Here is a 14,329-nt window from a genome sequence, read left to right on the forward strand (position 1 = left end):
GAGATGCTGGTGTGAATGGGAGCCGGGACAGGGCTGCAGATAACAGCTCGAACATGTGGACAGGAAGCAGCTCTTGGGTTTCATGGTGGGAAGTGTGGTTGTGGGATCCTGGACACTGCTTATTTTTTAAAACCCACACAACTAGTAGTTCATGTTTAAAACATTATCAGTTTTCATCACAAGCAAGGCATCAGTCAGAGGGAAATGGGAGGATCCCCAGAGGCTTCGACCTCACTGGGTTGCTTGGATTACCACAGCAAACTTTCCCTCCAGTGAAGACATAAAGATGAACTTCTACAGCTGAAAGTCATTTGCTCATTTTCCAATACAATTTTCCTTTAAAAAGTTCCTCAATCGAATAATGTATTTCATGTGGCCTTAAAGTTTTAAAGAAAGTATGGGGGGAAAAACAGAAGTAAATTACTTCTGTCAAAGAATCATTAATCTGTATTAACTACAAGTACATCAGAATTATAAAATAGAGTGAATGAGAAAAGTGCAAGGTGATTTGTAGACTGTCATTAATAAAGGCTCTGACTTTACAGCTGTATTTTATGAGTCATCTCTAGTTTTTATTCTCAATAGGGCATTCTGTGTGAATGATATATAGCAAATTCAACTGGGCTTCTCTTTGAATTGATGAGCTCTAAGAAATATTGAACGTTTTCCCTTTCCAGTCTGAAGAACTTATAATCTTCCAGAAGGAAGGTTATAAAAATACATCACTGCACCTAATCTCTAAGCAGTGATTTGCATTTCGTTGGATCTACAAGTGAAAGAGGATATCACCTTAAGGCATAGTCAAGCCATTTTTGTGGCTTTAAAGGGCAGAAAAGTCACATGCCTTGGGAAAGTTATATTTCTGATAGCACCCTATTCAACAATCACTGATCCAACCTGACTCGCAGTTGAAAAACAGCCAGGGAACCCTACATGAAGACTTATGCTACTGAAGTCTCACTTGGACCTGCCAACAGGAGGTCAAGTTATGTGGCACTGAAGAAGCACTCACTAATGCCCGGCTATTATCACCCTTAGGGGGGCCAGTCTGTCTGTCTCAATTTGGCCACAAGCCAAACTCACTACCAACCTGATTCGTCACATGAAGATGTTAAAGGAAATGGCCAGAACCCTGATCCCTGACCCATGGATCCATCATCCACATATAAATGAAGGCAGAGAGTGAATGGAAGATTCTGAAGAGACAAGGGGAGGGATTTCCTTGGAAAGAGCCCAGTCATGCTGTAAGCTCCGTTCCTGCTGGGGAGAGCCAGCCTGAGAGGCCGAAAACTGGTGCCTAATCCAAACCTGAGAGGCGGAAGGGACTGGGGCTGGGACACGTAGAAGGCAGGAGAAGGGTGTGCTAAATACTTCCGGGGAAGAGCACGGATGGCTGCTGCCCTGGAGGCACAGATGTGGGTTTTGCAGGAAAGAGCAAGCATGAGGTCATCTTGGTTCTGTGCAACAGAACTGCCCGGATGGCTGTGGAGACCTCAGTACAGAAGAGGGCTGAAGGGCACAGCCACATACCCAGGAGTGGGGGAGAACCTCAAGGAAAGATCCAGAGTAGTGCTTCCTCCTGGGCCAAGATACATGCAGAAGGAAGGGCCCAGAGGGACACCATGGGCAGCCCTCCCTGAGGCAGTCAGCGTGACCATCTGCACACCTGTTCCCTCTACCCACTACAGGAGGCCAGCTTTACACACCTGCCAGGTGTGTAAAGGTCCAGGTCCAGAGCAGCGGCCCTGAGCCAGGGGAGAAAGAGCCCCTTACTTTCTAGGACATGAATGTGGGTCTGCTGGACTCTGGCAGCTGTGCGCTTACCTCAATGAAAAACATGTGTAAGGACTGTTTCATCTGACACAGGAGCCCTTTGCAGATCTCACAAGGATTTATTTTCCTGATTATATACCGTACACCTTCCCATTTGGGGATGGCCCTAGCTTTTATCCCTGTTGAACCCATTCTCAGTTCACCTCCAACTAGTAAACTCTTCATTGGCTTGAAGATAAATGGATTCTCCTTTTGTGTAAAAAAATTCTCCTCTTGTAGTGAAATTAGTGAGTCTTATTTTAATCAAATCCAGCTTCCAGGCTATAAAGCAGTGTGCCATTTTTGGAAAATCAGAGAAAATGAATAAAAGGGAACTTAAAGGCACCCCGAAATGACTGCTGCAGAGGTGAGAGTCTCAAGAGGTTAGCGGGGCTCAGTGCACACAGCAGCAACTGCAGTGCATTTCAACTAAATCTGACATTAGTCTATTCTCTTTCTAGTACGAGGACTGTAAATCCACTCTTTAATCTACAATTGGTATAATACAGCCAAAGGTTATTCAAAAGCTAAAAGCTAAGGGTTTCAAATTCAAATGATTTAAAAAATTAAATGTGTGACTATTATCAAACAATAACTACATGAAGATAACTGATTTTTTTTTTTTTAAAAAAAGCACCACCTTTGAAAGTCTGGATTCATACCTTCACAGTTATTACAAAGATCCTGCATAATATTGCAGTAAATGCAAAGATGTCATACAGTACACACTAGGTTGAATTATTCAGGTACTCCCTGCCCTGAAGTCAAGAGGTCGAAGGTTCTTTACCTTGTCATCGGTCACCAGAGAATCAGAGATGTACCAATTTGCCGACATTCTCATGAAAAACAACAGCACCGTTTTCAGGCAGCATGCGGTCTTACCTAAGACATCTTTCTCGTGCTCAGGAACAAGCACTTTCCATTTAGACTCCTCAGGATCCAGGAAGTCGATGTTGATCACGCGGTAGTTGGGAGAATGGCGATTTGTCTTGAACGTGAACACTGTCCCCTCATTGGTCACGTAGTCATATTCCCCTTCAAAGTTGTCGATCAGTTTCACCCACTTCAAGATTCCTGGGGAGAGAACGAGCATCCCTGTCACCTCCCCAGGGTGTGAAACAGCGTGGTTTGTGTGTAGGGAAGGGAAGGCAGGTCTTGTGCGTTTATAGAACACAAAGTGGACACAATATATGGAAGATGTAAGGTTTTAGAAAGAGTGAGGACACGTGTGGGTAAATTTTAAGGTTCTAAAAACTGTGAAGAAACATTTTTTCCTGAAAAACCTGGCAATGAGGGAGAATGAAGGATCTCTCCTCTCAGCCCAGCATCCCACATAATCTGGTAAATCCTTTTCTACTTGAGAGTGATCCCAGATCTGAGCACCTCTTTCTACCTCTTCTGCCATCGCACTGTTCCAAACCTTCATCATCTCCCTCTGGGTCTCTGTTAATAGCCGGGGATGATCCCACCACCCTAGGGGACATTTGGAAATGTCTACAGACATTTTGGTTGTCACAACTTGGAAGGTGAGAGGAAGGCTATTAGAATCTAGAGTATGAAGGCCAGAGAGAATGCTAAATGTGCTTCAGCACACAGGACAGCTCCTACAATGAAGGATTAGCCTGCTCTGGTTGGCAGCCTCATGTCCAGTCTTTCCACAGCCACTCTGGATCTTTTCAATATAGTGGCCACTGCAAACCTGTAATATCCTGAATTGGTTGATGTTGGTGCCCTTCTTAAAAACATCCCATTACTCTTTGAATAAAATCTGAATTCCTTTTTGTGGTCTCTTTGGTCTTGCACATTACAGTCTTGCCCACTTAGCCAACCTCAGCTTGCTCCGGCCTACACTGCACCTCTGTGCTCCAGCACCACTAGCCTTTGTTAAGCTCCTTAAAACGTGCTTCAAGACCTCGTGACAGGGTGCTTCCTCTGCCTGACCCCTCTCCAAGGCCCAGGCCATTTCTTCATAGCACTTCTCTCAAGGTATGTACTCATTTCTTGTTTAAGATTTGTCTTTTCTATTCATTATTTAATACTCAGCACCTACATACAGTAGCAGATACTTCAAAGGTGCAAAATAAAATTGGAGTTGAATAAAAGAAGGAACAACTTTCTAGTCCTTTAGTGCTGAGATCTAGTCTGGAGATGGTCATCACTAAAAACATCTTAAATGTGGCTCACTATTTAGTTCAAAGGCTATCACTGTTTAAATAGATTGCTAAATGACACTTTCACTATTAAAAAAGAAGCCACCAGGAAGACACCCATTCACAGTGTATCAGACATGGATGCTCAGATTACATTTCAAAAGTTTTATAAACAAAACTATGACTTCTAAAGCACTGAAAGGCAATGCCAGATGCTAGCTATTCTCCAATCAATCTCCTAGCTTCAATTTCACAGTGAAATTGCTACATTAATTTGGATAGTTCATTTATATTCCTTGAATCATTCAAAGCAATTTTATATTCATTATCTCATTCATCTCCATAGCATAATATTTTTGTGTAATTGGTTGTTGAATTAAATTTATCAAGAAAAATATAATCCCATGGTAAAAAAAAAAAGTGAGTTTTTTGCTCAGACCAACTGGATTAAAACGTCAGCTCCAACACTCCTCAGTTGCGTGACCTGAGCAATCTCTGTGCCCCTGGAGAAGCCCCGTTTCCTCAAGTGTGAACTAGAACCAGGGAGCAGATTAAAAAATTATTGTAAAGTGACAACTAATACCTACTCCACATCAAAACCTCAACAAATATTTTTAAGTAAACAGATATTAAAGCTAATAAGATAAACAGTTTTTTAAAAAAATCTATAGCTTTCCTACCTGCTAGCAATTATCAGTTAGAAAAGATCTGTTAAAATGTCCCTCTGTAATTGTGGAATAATCAGTTAGAAATACAGTGAGGCAGTGGAAGTGCTCATTTACAATAGAGGCAAAATTCATTAAATACTTAGGAATGCACTCAACATGAAATGGGGGTGCTATATGAAGAAAGCTCTAAGATTCTTCTAAGGATTTAAAACAAGAATCTTCCAAGGAGTCTTAAAAACAACAACAAACAAAACCTGAATAACTAGAAACACATACCATAACCCTAGATGGCAAGACTCAATATTTCAAAGATGCAAATAATCCCAGGGGAAATCTACAAATTTAACACAGTTGCAGTCAAAATCCAAATGAGATTTTTAAGGAATTTGACAACATTATTCCAAAGTTCACAGAGAAAGAACAAGCACTGAGGATAATCAGTCCATTTTTGACAGCAGAATGAGAAGGAACTTCTTGCACTATGATGCTCTGAAGAAGCCCCCCGCTCCTCCTGAAGGAAGTCAGCACCCTGGATTTTATGGTGATCTTGCTGTTCTTTGTTCTTTTTCGGCCTTAAAATGCATCCTTAGACACTACTGTCAAATCTTACATTATTTTGAACTTCACATACAATGAGACCATACAATGTATTCTTTTGTATCTGACTTCTTTCACTTGATATCATGTTTATGAGATTTTCAACCTCTGGTGATTGTTACTTACTTTTGGTTAATTCCCACTGTGCCCAAACAACATATTCTTTATGGTTTCAACCTTTTAAAATTAGCTCAGAAAAGCTTTATGGCCTGTTTTTTTTAAATGTTTCTGTGTGTAACTAAAAAGAATGTGTATTTTGCAGCCTTTTGGTGTGATATGCTAAATATAGCTACTAAATAATTTGTTAATCATATTTTTCAAATCTATATATTTGATTTAGGGGGCCATTTTTCCCCTATCAGTTCCAGGAAATATCTGTTAAAATGTCCCTCTATAATTGTGGCTTTATCTATTTTTACTTGGATTTCTATCAGTTTTTGCCCTCTGTATGTTGAACCCATGCACAAAGTTAGATGCACACAAAGACAGAAGCACTGGATTTAAATAGAACTGAAGTGAGCCTTTTCTGGTTATGAACGTTTATCTCTAATGATGCTTTTTTACTTTAAAGTCTGTTTTGAGAATAAGACAGTGACATCATTTTCATGACAATAACTGGGGCCAGTTGTCCTCAATAGATTAGTTAGTCCCAGTAATGTGGCTTAAAGTTTCTAAAAAGATTTGCTCTTCTCCATGTCTCTTAACTACCCGTATGCTTTCACCTCTTGGTGGGCTACATTCTAGGCAATTTCTTTACATCTATATTTTATTAAATTAGTTCCCTCTTCAGCTATTTAATCTAGTCTTTAACCTAATAACTGAATATTTCAATGTTAATAATCATGACTTTATTTGCAGAAGTTATACTTAGTCCTCTTCCAAATCTGCTTGGTCATTTTTTACAGTATCTAGTTTCTTGTTTTGCTGCCAAGCTTCTTGTTTATTTATTTATATTTTTTAATAAATATACTTAAGAGCTATATCACAGTAGTTTATTTTAAAATGGATGTGTAATGCACTAGTTTTACATTAGGAATCTGATAATTCCATACTGGTATTCCTGCTGGCTCTTTTCCTCACGCTGGTGAATTTCTTCACTGGCTTCGTAATATTTGACTGTGAACTGATCTGAAACGTTATCTGTGGGAATTCTTAGAAACATGAGTAGAGGTGGCACTCTTCCAGAGATTTGTATTTGCCTGCTGTTTGCCTCTTGGGAGGCAATGAAACTGGGTGCACTTTAAATTCCTGGTATGGGGATCTCTGGACCTCAGACGGACAATGAAGACAACCTGAACCATGTTAGGGTCAGCCTTTCTCGTGTTTTAGAACTGACATCCTGCTTCTCTCCTTCACTAGTGACAGGCAGGTTTCCTTCCCACATGCTTCCTCCCCCTTCCTCCCCAGCTCTACCTCCTGTGGGTTTATTCTCAGTCACCTGTATGCTGAGGGTATCTCTCATCAGACTCTCTGCCATGGAGAACCTGAGGCTTTATCTGCCACCTGTCCTGCCCCATGTGGCCGAGAGAGGGAAACTCAGCCTCCAAGGTCCAGCACAAGCTTTCAGGGACAATCCAGGATTCCTGCTTTCATTTTGTCTTTGGTCACTAAGGTTTCTCTTCTTTTGTGCCAACTTAACAATATACTTAGGAAGATGCTTATAAAGTTTTTACAACATTTTAGTTGTTTCAATTGGGAGGCTATTCAGAATATACAATTGGACAAATTCCCTCAAAAAGAGGTGTTCATACCATTAGTTTTCAAAGAAAATTAAGCTCTGTATTCAAGTTACAATTTTACTTTCAGTGACAAACTGCTAACCTGAAAAGCAGGTGACCACTCAAAGGTAACTTGCATCTTTGTTTACATAAAACAATGCTTTAAAAGGGAAAAATCCTAACACTACCCTTTATAAGAATAAGTAAAAAATTAGCTGGCAATGCATAATCTGTAGATACTCACAAATGTACATTTGATTATATAACAAGAATGATAAAACATCATTTTCTGGACCATGACTTTTGTAGACAGAATCTTGGTTAAGGGAAATGTCAGATCCCTTAAATGTCCCTGACAATAAAACACTTCGTGATGTGAAACCTTTATTCCTCAAAGGAACCACCTTAGGGTTTCTGCATGAAAAGGTCTTGCAGTCACTGCAGTGGCATTTACTATGACCGTTTTCACCTCTGCAAAAAAGTCACTGAAATGTCCACCAAAGCCCAAAACAAACACAGTAGAAACTTCCTTCAGTACCTCTGTATAATCCAGTGAGCAGGAAGACGTGGCACACTTATTTTAAATAATCAAGTTCCACTGAACATAAAAGAATCAAAAAGTCTGTAGTCTTATCTGCCACCAAATTCTGAAGCATTAACCTTAGTCATAAATATACAGTACAAGTTGTAAATTCATTCAGATTAGTGCAGGTGTTTGGACGGACACACATCCAGCTGGAAATCTGAAAACCAGCCCAACGTGCAGGCCCCACCTGGCCCATGTGTAAGCTGGGAGCTCACAAAACCCTGTGGCTTTCTGAAGCTCTCAGTCCAAGGGGCTTTGGGCCCGACCTAATTCAAGAGAATCGGCACTTCAGATGAACAATGGGGCTCATTCACTTTCACTACGCATAAGTTAGGACATGACTGATTTAAATGGGAACTAGAGGAATTACTTAAAAAAAAAAAAGGCATGGCTAAACCCCTGAACCATCTCATGTTTGCTCACCTTTTCTGAAGTTCTTTTGTCTGTAAGTGCTGTTTTTCACTCTGAAGCTCACAGAATTCAATGCCTAAACTTCTCTACATTGAGGTTAAAATTACTTTTTATAAACCTGCTTCTTGGCAGGGGCAGGATCTGTTTACGGAGTGAGGGTTAGCTCCAAGTCAGCCGCCCCCTGCTCTCCCTGGAGCACAGTCGTTACTGTCACTGCTTTCTTTGAAAACCAACACTATTACCTGTTTCAGAGAAAATGTTTTGGAGGCTCCCTAATAAGAGGAGCTAAAATGTGTTTTCATACTTCACAAAACACTAATGGCCTGACCTGTAAAGAGGATAAACAAATGCAAAGTGTGGGTCCTGCTCTGAGATGGAGGGGACCAGAGGCTGCCGTTCCTCCTCATGGGACACCTTTCTTCCACGCCCCCCCGCCCCCTACCCCACCCCACAGTGATGCTGAGAACACGGGCTCGGGAGTTCAACCAACACGTGTCTGAGTCTTCAAGGGCACCAGGGAAGCTCCCTGGCTTCTCCAACCTCAGTTTCCTAGGGGTAACAACATGTGTCCCTCAGAGGCTGCAGAGAAGACAAAGAAATATCTACGTATGTAGCTCAGAATCTGGCACACATAAAGCTCAATAAGCAATATGTACAACTATGCCAAACAATCCCAGTGACAAATGAGGTGAGTCAGGAAGGTAAGGAAAGGAGCAGCACCGGCCTGGCCTGCAGCCCCTGTGGAAAGGCTACAGCCTCCAGTTTGTAACAAACATGCTCAAACACATAGCAAACGTGCAACTGTAAATGGCAGAAAGGAGGTTCTCCCAAGAGAGGCAAAGGGTGACAGGAGGGAGGTCCTGCTCAGGAAACAGCAAGCAGCAAGATGGTCACCAAGTTGGAGGATAGGAAAACATGGTCAATGTCAGTGACAAAGGTGTCGGCTTTGTAGAAAACTCTTTTAACTCTCAAATTTCTAAGATTTTTTTCCCATCCTATATTTATGTAGTTTCGTTTTCCCTATATGCTGTATTTTTCTAGGACATTCAATAGTCACCAATAGGGGACTGATCTGCCTGGCAATGCAAATGTAGCCCAGCCGTATTGGAAAGCTCATAGGTACATGGTGGCACACAGGACGCCAAACCCACGGATCAGTTCTCCCGTGGGAGACCAGACGTGCATTATACCTAAGCTGCTTTGAGACTTGCTCTTGTTAAAACTCCCTCACCCTCAGTTGAGGCAGCAAATGCTTACTGCATGTCTTTAAAGTAACTTCCTGAAGTCTGTGCTAATTCCCCCAAGGACAGAGTGTAACCAGACCAATCACTCTTCGTTCCCTTGCATTTGCAACATTTTTTCCTTGTTAATCTGTAGGAGGTAATCAGTAACATCCTTTTCTTTGTTATCTGTAAAAGTAATCACCTGAAGCAAACCTAAGCATAATGAATGAGAACCTTCTTTGATGTATGCTGTTAGAAAGCCAATAAAAGCTTGTCAAGGCAAGGGTGAGGCGCTCCCCCCTTGGGAGAGTGGCCATGACATCCCTTTTCCTTTGCAGGACTGAGGTGGTCCACATGAATTTTTCTTGTCTCATCCACAATGCCGAGGGCACTGCTGGCCAGAGTGCTGGCCGCCAGCCACTTTTTTGGTACTTTCCATTTCAAAATACACAAGGTAAAAGGTTTTCTTGGCAAAAATGGTTTTCTGACAAAAAAATGATAGAAAAGATAGAAAAGTACTGATAATTCCTCCTGCTTTTAAGGTAAAAAGATTAAAATCATAGCAGAAAGTCTTTAGTTAATCCAAAGGAATATAAATTTCAGTCATATAAAATTAAAGATTTCATAACATTGGATTTAGTTTTCAGTCACCAGCTATTCAGGTTTAACTCATCTAATAGTTAACAAGCACATTTAGCAATGAAGTTAAGTGTTAATCTTCCCTGTAGTTTAAAAGGCAAAATAAAAATGGGAGAGCAGTAAGAAAATATCAAGAAAACATACTGGGCAGTAGTCACTAGATGGGCATATTTATAAACCCCTGGATTTTCAATTGTCAACCTGCAAAACTGGACAGGTTTCCCTACATTCTCCCACTAGAGGCGTGCCTATTTAAGGTTTCGTCAGTGAAGGGACTCTTCTGGTTATGAATCTGGCTTTGCAGAGCACAAGTCAATACCAAGAACTATGTTCCAAGCAGCTGTGGTACTGAGGATAACCCTTGCTTCAGGGCACAGTCCATCTATTTTACTACACTACCTAAAACCAAAGGCGGCGATTCCAGGTATTTCCCATTCAGTCAAGAAACAGTGGGGGGTGGGGGCTGAGGATAAAAGAAGGAATGCTTGAAAACCTGCCATATGCCAGAAACCCTGCTAAGTCCTTTTCTGTGCATTTTTGTAGTTTCACACAATTCCTCATGAAGCAGATATTACTTCCCCTTCTGCAATCATGGACATATTAAGAGACAGAAAATCACTTGCCTATCCCCAGGGTCACAAGTTATTTAGTGATGGAGCAGAGATTAAAATTCCAATTCGATTTGAAAGTCTTATGGTTATTGTCCCAATATATTCAACTGTATTTAATAGGAATTTTTAAAAAATTTAACAATCACTCTCCCAATCTGCTATGTCTCTCCTGTTACAAACTAAATATATTTAGTCAATATTTTCAACAGTTAAATTGGCACACAGTACTTGTTTCTTTAAACAGTCATAATCATAATAGACCAGCAATCAGTTGAAACACACACACACACACACACATGCACACACAACCCCTGCCTCCTAAACCAAGCCTCTCGAATCTTGTCCTGCACAACTGAGTTTTGAACCCACGGGTGGACTGATACACATTTCACCCTTTTAGGACTGGCCAATCACTGCCACTCTCAAGAGCTTTCAGAATCCCAGGACCACCATTCGAAAGGATTAACTATGCTGGGGTTTATGTTATCCACAGATTTCATGCTAGTAGAGTGATGATTTAAAAAATATGACAGGTGCAGCACTACACCCAGAATTTGGCGGCTACAACTGGAGAGTGCTCTCCAGGCTGACCCCAAATGCATGAGCATGTAACTCAACAGCTTCAAATCCACTTCAAATTCTTATTTCTTATCTATAGATATTACATACTTTTCTAAATACTGAGAATGAACTCCAAACACTGGTCAGCTTAGTAACCTTATTCAAAATAAAATCAGTTAGTTTTGCAAGACTTGGCTTCGTCCCTCCCCACGTGGTTTCCCGTGGGCTCACTAGGATGGTCTGTTCGACCTGTCACCCTGGCTAGGCTAATATCCCCAGTCAGTCAATCAAACACTATGCTGGGTGTTACTGTGAAGGTATCTGTAGTTGTGACTAAAGACCGTGATCAATTTACTCTAAGTAAGGGGGAATATTCTATACAGCCTGAGGGCATCTGATCCGATCAGTTGAAAAGTCTTCCAGCAGAGCGGAGAATTCCCCGAAGGAGAAGAAATTCTACTGTGGACAGCAGCCGCAGCCTCCGCCCAAGAGCGCCAGCCTGCCCTACAGATTTCAGAGCTACCTAGCCAGCCCACAATCATGAAAGCCGATTCCTTACAACAGATCTCTTTGTATCTATCTCCCACTGCTTAAACCTTGACAGATACTTTCACAAACCATCACTAGCTCACAGACACAAAATACCTAGGAGTGACTTTGACCAGAAATGTGTGGTTCGCATAGAGACCACCTAGGAAGCAGAGAAGACACTGGTCAAGTGACTCGAGGAAAGAGCGCGTTGGGAAGGCAGGCCAGGACCCGGCTCATTCAGGGACTAGGGTCTTCCAATCTGAACGCATCACAGCCACTTAGGGTTTCTTAAATGCGTCCCCTTTTCCTTCTGCGTGTTCGCTTATGGCTGTGCTGTCTAGACTTTTGTTTATGAGGGCCTGGTGCAGCTCTGCACTGTCTTCCTCCAGGAGTCCCAACCTGCAGGTGTCACACCCTCTTCTCTAACTCTTCACTAACGTGTGCAATGAAACAAACTGGGGGATACAAATTATACAAGGTGGAAGAAGAAAGAACCAAGAGGTCAGGAGGAAAACACAGAGGGTTCCTCAAATTCTGTTGGCACCAGTAAGTTTCATTCACAGTATCACTGTCCACTATTAGAGTGAACACAGCAATAGCAGTTCAGTATACAAATATGTAGATAACACTTTCTTCTCTGTATTTAGAGTAAGTTAAGCAATTTGGTTTTTAATTTGCTAACTTATATTGTTTAATAATAAGCCTACATACTAGTTTAACTATATAAAAATGAAGTACTAAATAGAACATGAAACCAGAACTCTCTGGAGAAAGACCACTGTGATTGGCATTTAGAAGGGAAGACCAAGCCCCTCCCACCACCTCAGCCACTCGGGAACACTGACTGGGCAGGACAACAGCACAGCAGCAGCTGCTCCTGTTCCTTTCAGATTTGATCTTCCGAGGTTTGCTCAGTTCTATGTACACTTGGACTTGCAGCTTAAATGAACAATTCTAGGGTGGTAGTCTGTTGCTGTCAGAGAATGTGAACACTGATGTGGTTGATCCAATTTTTCTTTTTTTAGATTTCATTTATTTATTTTTAGAGAGAGAAGAAAGGAGGGAGAAAGAAAGGGAGAGAAACCTTTGGTATGTGAAACATCGACTGGTCATCTCCCATACCTGCCCTGACCAGGGACCAAACCAACAACCCAGGCATGGGCCCTGACTGGGAATTGAACCGGCGACTTTTTGCTTTACAGGAGGATGCCCAACCAACTGAGCTACACCAATCAGGGCTGGTCCAATTTTCTTGAGATCAAAATGGATGTATGTTTTTTTTTAAAAAATAGAAGAAAAAGTAGGTTTATTAAATATTTAACACTAGAATAAAAGTTGTTGACTTCATCCTGCTGTATGTATGAATGGTATTCCGCAATATCTAAGAATGTTAGGATGCAAATCTTACTCAGAGAAGTTTAAAAATGATGCCATGTGTTGGGAACCGCCTTGTCTGGTTTCAGAAGCTGTAATGCCCCCATGGCTAAGGCTGAGTGAACCATCTTCAGACCAGAAGCCACTAAGGAGACAAAGCTGATCTCCCTGGCAAGAGCTCTGCTTCTGCTCCTTTTTCTTGACCCTGCCTGGCCCCCAATGCTTGATCCATTAGCCAATGATGGGTAAGATTCCCCAAGGGGGAAACAACCTAAGACATACACAATCACGTGGGAGGCCCCCAAGGAAGGACTTGGGGGGGCTATAGCAAAAGGGGGTGATGGACCCTCACCCCTAGGCTTTGACATAGCTTGAGTCCTCATTCTGTCTGCAAGAAGTCTCCTAATCTCTTGGCTGCCTTACTTCCCCTGCCTGACTTAAGCCTGAAACAATGCCTTAAGTCTGAAACAATGCTGGTGGTAGGTGCAGCCCTGTGCTGGAAAGGGCGGGTTCCATAGGGCAATCAGGCCTAAGAAAGAATATGTAAAATCCTGTGAAACCTGCTTTGTTTACAATGCTCTCAATTAAATGATAAGGGTCCAGACAAGGAGTTTGTTCCTTAAAGTTTTATGGCTCTTTAGCTATCAGACCCTGACTCAAAACAGGCCCTCAGAGTTCTTTGTATGTTATCTATTGTTTGATCCTTACTGCCTGATAATGATTAATGAGCTTTACCTGTATTCTTGTGCAAAATGAACCCAATAAAAGCCCATTGAGGAAAAGGCTCTGGGCCCTTCTCCTTTGAGAGATTGGCCACCTTTCCTCCCCAAGCAGATCAAGTCTTGGTAGACTTATTCTCTTCCGTGGTGGCTCGTGGGGAGAGAGGGGAGAAAGGGGGCCCTAAGGGCAGAGCCCCCCTATAGCAATGCCCAATCAAGTGTAGAGTTAGAAATCTCTGTCACAGTCTGAAATATATTTATTGCTTTTTAATGGAGCTTTCTAGAGTAAATATTTGTGGATGAAAGATAACTCACCCGTGATGCCATTGGATTCCTGCTGCAGGTCGCAATACCAGAGTCGGTTTACGGGATCGCATCCCTCCCTTATCGATAGCAGCACATAGCGACCATCATCTGACAACTATGAGGGAAATGAACACAATGCAGGGGGCTGATTAGAATGTATCTTTGGTGAGAATGCTGTTAAATATTAAGTAAAAAATAAAGGTTAAACTCAAAAGTTATCAGAAAAAAAGATGAACATCCATCCACTTTAACTTATTTCACTCATAATCAGTTTAACAAAACAGTAAAATATTTAAGTACAAAACATCAATAGATATAACTGAATATCAAAAATGACTCAATGTGATGTTTTATTTAAATTCAGCCTTTTTTTTTAATAGCAGAAGACAGAGAGCAGACTTATTAAGTGATAGTTCATTCCAC

At 41.5% G+C, this 14,329-nt stretch overlaps 1 protein-coding gene across 1 annotated transcript in view; it reads right to left on the reverse strand.

Annotated features, from left to right (window-relative positions):
- The window catches only part of LOC114494272 (prolyl endopeptidase), a 104,833-nt gene that overhangs the window by 48,144 nt on the left and 42,360 nt on the right, over positions 1 to 14,329 (reverse strand). Inside the window, exons 7-8 of the mRNA XM_028509271.2 lie at positions 13,916 to 14,021; positions 2,695 to 2,886 (exon numbers count right to left, since the gene is read on the reverse strand). Of these exons, the coding sequence (XP_028365072.1) occupies positions 2,695 to 2,886; positions 13,916 to 14,021 (298 nt within the window). The remainder of the gene's footprint in view (positions 1 to 2,694; positions 2,887 to 13,915; positions 14,022 to 14,329) is intronic.

This window comes from Phyllostomus discolor, chromosome 4, assembly GCF_004126475.2.
Source record: "Phyllostomus discolor isolate MPI-MPIP mPhyDis1 chromosome 4, mPhyDis1.pri.v3, whole genome shotgun sequence".
Taxonomy (NCBI): Eukaryota; Metazoa; Chordata; class Mammalia; order Chiroptera; family Phyllostomidae; genus Phyllostomus; species Phyllostomus discolor.